The sequence below is a fragment of the Vipera berus genome, assembly GCF_964194415.1.
Source record: "Vipera berus genome assembly, chromosome: 6".
Classification (NCBI taxonomy): Eukaryota; Metazoa; Chordata; class Lepidosauria; order Squamata; family Viperidae; genus Vipera; species Vipera berus.
Window position 1 is genome coordinate 92,176,888 of NC_138208.1, and position 8,862 is coordinate 92,185,749.

At 61.7% G+C, this 8,862-nt stretch overlaps 1 protein-coding gene across 1 annotated transcript; it reads right to left on the minus strand.

The window, feature by feature from the left end:
• Positions 1-744: 744 nt before the first annotated feature.
• LEP (leptin) lies at positions 745-4,356 on the minus strand (the record flags this gene model as incomplete). The annotated part of the gene is given in 4 exon segments (XM_081330269.1): positions 745-1,104; positions 2,146-2,289; positions 2,291-2,304; positions 4,266-4,356. Coding segments are annotated over 4 exon segments (609 nt in total).
• Positions 4,357-8,862: the final 4,506 nt, after the last annotated feature.

Genomic DNA, 8,862 nt, shown 5'->3' on the forward strand with positions numbered 1-8,862 from the left:
AGGCCCACGCAGGTCTGTCTTTGAGGGAGGAGGCGAGGCGTCCCTTTGATCTCTGGGACCAAGAATGCAGCCACCTCTCTGAGGCGGGGAAGGGAAACGCAGCTCCAGCCCCGAAGCTTTGTTTGGAAAGACACCCGATCCAAGGAGTCGGATGTGGACCGAGGTAAACTCCACCCGTTCCGCCCCCTGGAATCTCAGGGTGCCCCGCCCTGCCCTGCCCTGCCCACCACCCACCCCGCTCAGGCGTGGCTGGGGGCTGCCTCGGCAAAGCACAGATGTTCCGAGCTCTGCTGACTTCTGCGCTTTCCCGGGGCCCAGCCAGGCGCACAAGCCCCGGTTCTGCCCAGAGGTTCTGCCCGCCAGCCTCCGTCCAGGTGTTTCCCCTCCCATAGTCCTCAGCTGCCTGCTTGCCTGGGATGAGATTCAGGGTGGCCCTCTCAGCAGCAAGCCTTGCCCGCGAAGACCCACCCACCCGCAGTCCGCCCTTGGAAGCAGGAGGTCCTTGCTACACTCTACTCGCCCACCACCATCCCCACCACCATCGATATTCAGTCATTCTCTGCCCCACAAAGCGAGAAAATTTACCCTGGGACTTGGCCACCAGGACAACAGCAACGGGGCGGGAAGAATCTGCCAACCAGGCTTGGATGCCACATGCGAGTCAAGCCCCCCTCCCGCCCAGTTTTGCTGCAGGGGAATCCCCTGCTCCGCTCCCCCTCTCGTTAAGGCAGGCCCGGCCCCTCCCTAGCAGTTGTGCACGTGGTCTAGGTGCTTCATGATGCTCTGCAGGCACTTCTGGAGGCGGTCCAGGGTCACCACCGCCGCGGTGTAGGGAGAGACGGCCAGGCGCTCGGTCAGGTTCTGCAGGGCGTCCGAGCGGGCGGGTCTGTGGGGAGGGCAGCCCAGGTGTGAGCCCAGCAGTTGCAAGAGGCTCTGGAGGTTCTCCACGTCGTGGGAAATCTGCGCCACGGGGGCCTCCAGGGGCAGGTTGGAGAGGACTTGGTGGAAGAGCTCCAGGGCCTCGTCCATGGCCTCCAGGCTCTGCACCGGCAGGTCCCCGGGGATGAATTCCAGACCGTTGATCTTCAGGCTCAAGGGAGGGAACTGGGGGGTGGGAGACAGGGAAGTTGCAGATGAGCTAACGCAGTGTCTATGCGAGCGCGCGCGCACACACACACACACACACACACACACCGCCAAACAGAGTTGGAAAGGGCCAACCTCTGCTCAGGGCAGGAGCGCAAACAGAAGCACTGCCAGAAAATGGCTGTCTAGCTTCTGCTTGAACTCACACTCCGCCCCGCCCCACATCCACTGGGTCCCCCCTGCAGCTTCTCCTCCCGCCAGGAAGTGTCTTCAGGCTTCGGTCTGAAGACCTGGGCAAGAGGTCGCGACACACACCCGCCCCCCTCCCTCCCTCCCAAGGCCGGCTAGGGCTGTGCAGCTGCTTCTTCGGGAGCACAACCTTAACCCTGAGCCCCACCCAAGAGGCCCTTTAGCCCCCCGGGGGCCCGCACAGCCAGCCTTCTGGAGCGCTCCTCTCCTCCCCGGGGCTGGGACGGGGCAAGACGCGCTACCTCCGGGCTCCGCCTCCCGCTGGATCCTCAGAGCAATTATGAGGCAATTGAAAATTCCCAGCACTGACCTAATTAGGTGCCTGCCTCCCTTCCACACCCCGTCCCCGCCCGTGTGGGTGTGGAAAGACGAGTTATAGTATAACGGTTTCTTGTGCAGCCGCCACGTCTTGTGCGGAAGATGCTCAATTGGCCCAAGGACGCCGGCTGGGCTTGGCCCGGATGAGCTGTTTTGCTCCGCAGCGTGAAAGCAACACGGCTCTGCCTGGCAATGGGGTGGCCTTGGGGTGCTCGGGCCTCGCCCAGCTGCACCTCCACACGGAAGGCGTGCACGCGGGAGAGAACAGGGAGAAGCAGCTGTCTTTCTCTCTGTGTGTGTGTAAAGCCTGCAAAGGCTCCTTGGCACTTCCAGACGCCACAGGGATCCCGGGCAAGCCCAGAGCAGAAGCGAGTCGAGCAGTGGGGCTGCAACTGGGGTCAGCATGGGGCGCCGAAGGGAAGGCGGTCTTTGGCCAAGACAGGGGATCCCAGGCAAGCCCAGGCCTAGCAGCTGACAAGGAGCCCCACTTACTTGGTGCTCCTGGATCCTGGCAACTATCGTCTTGGTGAGACTTTTCGTGTCGGCGATGACCTTGTCGATTTTCACAGACCGGCTGTAGAAGAGGGGCAGCCAGACCCACAGAAACCCACACACAGAAATACGGGGGGAGCGCATTCTTCCCCTTGAGCCCTGCACAGGAGGGAAATATAAATGTAATAAAATAAATAAATAAATAAAATAGGGGGCGAGGGCAACCTTGTCCTATCCGAGGCCAGTGCAAGCAGGACTTCACCGGAGCTTGCGGGGTGGGGTGGGGGGTGCGTGGCTGAGGAAGCAGGGCTTTATTATTTGCCAAAGAGGAGTCACAATAAAAACAAGGGCGCCTTTGTCTTTGGGGTGGGGGAGGAGATCTGGTGTCCTACGGGACTCTGTGCTCAGGTGGCCCAGTGAGGTTCTCTTTCCTGTCGGGCTGCAACCCCCCCCCTTCAAACGATCTTCCCTAGAATTCGCCCAGCCCGAGGTTCATTCCTCACCCCAAAGCCCCATCCAGTCCGGGGATGCCCTGGCACGGGGCGTGCAGAGAACTGCCTGGCATCGCTTTCCTGCAGAAACGGGCGTTTCTCCGCTTCCCAGGAGCGGCAGAGGCGGAGGGCGGCTGGTGGCAAAGCCGCTGCGTGGGAGGTGAGGGCTATGCCCAGCAGGGGCCACACCAACGGCTGCCCTGCCTTGCCCTCGCCTCCTGCGCCCGGGCTGTGGGCCGCGATGCCTCCGGGCCCTCCCAGCCAGCCCGGCTTTTGGGAAGGCCAATCAGGGCGGGCCCGCTTGCCGGTCCCGGGGCCCTCTGAAGTGGTGCGTGCTTAATGAGCCGCGCCGCCGACGGTTGGGGCAAGTCCCTTCACCTCGCCGGCAACGGCAAGCAGAGGCAGCGCCTCCCGGGGCCCGTGGCCATCCAGCTGCGCCCGAGTCAACCCCGTTACATAACCGGGGAGCAGCAGGGGGACTCCAGGCAGCGCAGCGCCCAGCCCGCCAGGCCCGCGGGGCAGAATGACCAGCGCTTGCTGGCTTCCTTAGCTTGGGCGGGACCCGAGGTCAGGGGCAGGCTGCCCCCTTGAAGCAGAGGGTGCGAGCTGTTCTGTGGCCCAAGCCGACTGCCCAGCTGGCTGACCACTAGAAAAGCCCTCAGTCGGCTTCCCCGAGCAGGCCTCTTGGCCACTGAGCCCCCTCCCCCCCGTCAAACAGCAGGTCCAGGAAAAGCACAATCGGCAGGCAAACGGCCCCCCTCAGAATTCCTGACGGACCCTAACCCTCTGCCCATCCCCAGACCGGAAAAGCTCCCAGCTTTGACCACTCACGACCACCTGGGCACTTCAGCCCCACCCAGGGAAGGAAGGAGGGCTAGACGCCCCCAGGGAAATGCTGCTCCGTCACAGATGAGCAGATGAGGGGGGGGAGTGGCTCTGGGCCCTTTGCGGCTTCTTGATGGGACCAGGGTTGGGATTGGGGGCTGTCAGCTTCAAAAGTCCTGGCCCTGCTCCAGCTCTGCGACCCGGGCAGAGCCGATGTCCGGCTTGTCCGGAGACCGTCCCGCCCAAGAAGCGCCCCTCCCGGCAAAGCGCAGTGATGAAATCCTGGCGTCCCGGCTTTGCTCCGGCTGCCGCCGCCTCCCTGGCTCCAGCGCGCGCGCCAGCCTTGGCCCCTGGCCGTGTCCCCCGTGGACGACCGCAGGGCCGGCGAGCGGCCGGCCTGGGAAAGGCATCCTGGCCTGACGGTGTTCTCACGACATGCCTCCCCGACTCAGGGAAGGAGCTCGCGGTGGTGGCATTCTCACGGCGAGCGGAGCTTGGCTAGTTTAAGGATGGTTTGTCTTTGCGGCTTAGTGCGTTTTGCGAACCCAGCCTCGGGGCTTATTCTGTGTTTCTAGGGGTTGGGCGAACCCCGAAATAGGGCTCAGCCTGCCGCGAGGCTATGGGTCTCCCCTTGGCAAGGCCAGGTCCCGCAACCAGGAGGCGCCTGGAAGCACGGCGGGAAGAGCTGGAAGAAGGTCCTCTGCACATGCTCGGAGGCACTCTTCCCGGCAGCCAAACGACTGCAAAGAATTCAGCCCACGACCCGCTCCCCTCTTTCTCCGCCCCCGCCGCGAGGAACCTCACTGTCCAGCGCATCACTTGCTCTGCGGACGGCGCAGCTCACCTCCGCCCGCGGTGCTGCCTCGCGCTTCCGACCCGGCCTCTGAGGTTCCATCGCAGCGCGACCCTTTTATAAGCGCAGCGTTGCACAACGCGTAGCCGGCCGCGACTCGGCTCTGCCCGGCCCTGCCCGTCCCGTCCCATCCCGGCTCCTCCCTCCTCCCTCCCTTTTCCCCTCCCTCGCTCCCTCCCCCGTGCTCCAGGGCCCCGCCACCCCAGCAGGAGGGACCCACCCCGGAGACTCACTCGGCTTAAAGGCTGGGAGGGGGGGCGGCTTTTAGGGACACTTCTGCCCCTTTTCTAAGCACGGGGCGGGGAGATTTCTCGCTCGGCTGATTGGGAAACGACCGGGAGATGGGCGCGAGTGGAGAGGGACCTTTTCGCGTGGCCTGCGCGCCCTCGCGGGCAGATCCTGGGTTAAAAGGCCGGTTCACCCAGACCGCTAAACCCCGCTGGCAGCTGGGGGCTCAGCGCCCGACAGCCCTGCCAAGCGAGGCCTGCTTTCCTTCCGAAGGCGCGAAGCAGCTCTTGGGGATGGCGCTAGCTGTCAAAACCCAGCGGTTCTCGGCTGGGGTTGGCCTCCCGGTTCTGCTTGCGACGGGGCAGTGAGTTAGTTCAGGAAAAAAAGGCGGCGGCCCAGTTCCCCCAGCCCTCCCCGTCCAATCTCCGACTAAGGAGGGCGTCTGGGCTTGGACCTGCTGCAGAAGGGCCACCTTTGAGCGCGGAAGGGTGTCGGGAGCGGCGATGCATTCGCGGGGAAGAAGGGCCGCGCCGTCGGAGCTCCTAAGAGAAGCCGGCCCAGGCGCTCAGGAGGGGCCTTCCGAGCAAGAAGACCCCGGCGAGCGAAAGGAAGAAGCCACTTCCCCGCCGGGATTTTTTTGCTCCAGAGAGGCTGGAGAAGATCCTGAGCAGAGGGAAGACGCCTCGGCCAAACGGGCGCCCCCTTCCCCGGACTCCCTCAGGGCCTTAGGAGCCTGGGCGCCCGCGGGGAGAGCGCGATTCTTCGGAGAAGGGGGCGCAGCTGGACGCCGCCAGGCGATTCGCTTTAGGAACCGGCTTTGCCAAGGTCCCACCGGACGAAGCGGAGCTGCTTCCAATGCGGTCCCCACTCCTCGGCCTCCCGGGAAAACCCTCCTCTTGTCCGGGTGGAATCCGTAGGGCAGGGAAGGGTCGCCCGGGATCGCCCCGGACCCAGCCGAAATCGGGAGAGAATTTTCAGGTTCTGGATCCACCTTTTCCCTGGGGGCGTCGGGGGTGGGGCGTCTCCTCTGCCGCTTACCCTGTGCGCCCTTCGGCAGCCCCCGTCCCTTTTCTGTCCCGTGCGCCCCCAGCCCTCAGCCGCTCCCTCGCCCGGGAAGGCGGAGGAACTCCACTCCCCCTCTTTCGCAGAGGAGACGTGAGATGGCGAGACCTCAGATAACCGCACCGCACCGCCTCCATACCCGAATTTGACACCTCTGGTTTGAAAGACCGAAGGGGGAATTCCCTTACCGCCCCCCCCGCCCCCCCATTTCCCTCGCTCGACTCCAAAGAGAGGATTCCAGTTCTTCGCTGATCTTTATCGGGGAAGAAGGAAAAGCTGCGCGGGTGGGGAAGGAGTACCAGCGGCCAGGGAGACTCATCTCCCCTCCCCGATTTTTAAATCATCCGGGCAGGAAACTTGGGGAGGGCCGGTTTCCCTTCAGAGATAGTGATCTTTCCTGCAGATGAAGAGGTGCTGAGGGCTGGGGGGGCTAAGGTGCCCTTTCCGCTTGTCCGGATATTTGCTTAATTCTCTCGCGGCGGGGGGGGGGGGAGGGCGCAGCGGCCAGTTTCTGCCCACATGGCGATTGTCCCGGGACAGTCTCCGCACATCGAGTGACCCTGCAAGAGTTGTATATTAATGTAGCCTCCCGATACCCATGAAGTGGGTTCAAAGTGGATTAGGGACTGGAGGCTAAAACATCGCAAGAAAGTTTAATGAAGAGAAGGACGAGGGGTGACAAGATAGCAGTACTCCAATATTTGAGGGGCTCCTTCAAAGAAGAGGGGGGTCCACCTTTTCCCCAAAGCCCCTGAAGGCAGGACATGAAGCAACGGATGGAAACTCGTCAAGGAGAGAAGCAACCTGGAACTAAGGAGGAATTTCCAGACAGTTAGAACAATTAACCAGTGGAACAACCCGCCTCCAGAAGTTGTGGGTGCTCCAACACTGGAAGTTTTTAAGAAGAGGTTGGGAAAGAGCCATTTGTTCGGAATGGTATAGGGTTTCCTGCTTGAGCAGGAGGCTGGACTAGAAGACCTCCAAGGTCCCTTCCAACTCTGTCCTTCTGTTAAATGGCCTCGCTCCGAGGCGCTGGCGCTGCTTTTCCTTAGGAAGCGTTTTCCGAGAGCTGAGCGCGCACGCAAGCACCGCGTTGCCCCGCCCCGCCTTGTCTCGGAGCAGGTGGCTTCTGGCAAATGGGAAATGGGGAGGGTGAGGTCGAGAGGAGGCGCAAGAGGAAGGGGACTATTAGCCACCCTTTCAATCCCGGCCTTCTGGAGGCGGGGACGGATTCAGCGTCCAGGCAAGCGGGTGGCCCCGGTTCCGTCCCGGAAGAAAGCTGCTCTTCCCTCTCGGGTCGGCCAAGGAGGGCCAGCCCCCTCGGTGCATGGCTTGCGGTGGGGCTACGGCCGGGGCTGGACGCGGTTCTGACGACCTTCGGCGCTTGGCTCCTGGCAGCGCCTGAGAGGAGGCCCTTGCCGCGTCCCCCCCTGCGCCAGACCAAGGTCTCAGGACACCCCTCGATTGGCACACCCCCCCTCGGAAGAAGCATCTGGGGATTCTGGGAGTTGTAGTCCTAGGAACCCGGAAAGCTGGGAAGCAGGACTGCCTGTGGCTCGCGAGGGCAAGGCTTATCCCCCCCCCGTTCTGAGGAAAGGAAGGACGAGGCGAGCTCAGGGCCTCCTTCCTGCCGGACAGCTCAGTCAGAGCGGCTGAGAGAGGGAAGGTCACCCGGCGTGGCCCTGGGTCCCATGAGAGGCCCCAAGGAAGAACCCACTGAGCTCGTTTGGACTCGGCAGAGGCGACCTGACCCTTCAACAAGAGGAAGGGGGAGTCCCAAATGCTCTCCTCCCTGCTGGAGGGGCTCCTGGAGGCTGACCAAGGGCTGAGAAGATGTTCCCTCCGAGCAGAGAAGGAGGCAAGCTGGATGAAAAGGAAATGCAGAGCACTGGCGATCAGGAAATGGGAAGGACCAGCAAGCACCTGCTGGGTGCAAGGTCCATCCGGGCAGCAGCGGATTCTCCCTGGGGCGACACACATGAGCCAGCCGTGTGCTGCTGCAGCTGCCAGGAGAGCTGGTGTCATCTTGGGCCGCAGCCAGAGAGGCGAAGCACTGAGGTCCCAAGGAGGGCAGCTCTGCCCGTCTGGGCTATGAGCTGCTGAGGAGGGGTCCCCTTCCCCTCCTCAGCCCCCTTTTCTTGGGACTTTGCACCCCGCACCCCTTCCTCCTCCCCAGCAGGGCAGCCCAAGAGCTTTGGGGCCGAGGCTGCTTCCCCGGCCCAGAGGACAGCCCACCGCTGGCGAGGACGAGGCCACACCTCCCTCCCAGGGCCAGGCCCAAGAGGAACCGGGCTTTCTCGTCAAGCCAGTTTGGCTTGTGTGAAAAGGCTGGGACTGCAGGGCTGCCTGCTTCCTGCCTGCCCAGGCCCCGGCTGGTTGGGCACGATGGATGTTACAGTCCAAGCTCCTCAGTCTTTGAGTGAAGGGTTCTGGCCTTCCACTTCAGGGCCCCCCTGCTTTGCGAACCTTTTAGAGACCAAGTGCCCAAAATGCGACCCAAAACCCACTTACGTATCATCGGGTGCCAGGTAGGTGTGGCCCATTGGGTGGGGATGGCCCATTGGGTAGGTGTCACTGCGGTGGTAACAGCACACTGGGTGGGACTAAAAAGTTCAATCAATTCCAACTTTGCAAGATCTTTTTTTTCTCGCGAGAAGTTGAAATTGATTGAACCTTTTTTTTTACACACAGCGGCAGAGGCCTAAAGTGAAAAAGCTTTATAAAAGCCAGCTGAAGGCCTAGGACTGGGGCAACACCCGCGTGCCCACAGAAAGGGCTCTGTGTGCCACCTGTGGCAGATGTCCCATAGGGTTGCCATCATGGACTTAGGGTTATCTATGTTTCCTGGTAAAATACATGGGAAAATCCCATTGGAGGAAAATTTCACTTAGGGTTAGGGTTACGTCACCATGAACTCATAGAGCAAAGTGGACATCACCAACAAATTCAGAGGGTTTGGGTATGGTTAGGAGGGCACTTACATTCTAGGCTGCCCTATCTATGTTTCCTGGTAAAATACATGGAAAAATCCCATTGGAGGAAAATTCCACTCAGGGTTAGGGTTAGGTCACCATGAACTCATAGAGCAAACTGGAAATTGCCAACAAACTCGGAGGGCTTGGGTATGGTTAGGAGGGCACTTACCTTTCTAGGCTGCTCTATCTATGTTTCCTGGTAAAATACACGGGGAAATCCCTTTGGAGGAAATTTCCACTTAGAGTTAGGTTTAGGTCATCATCAGCTCATAGAGCAAAATGG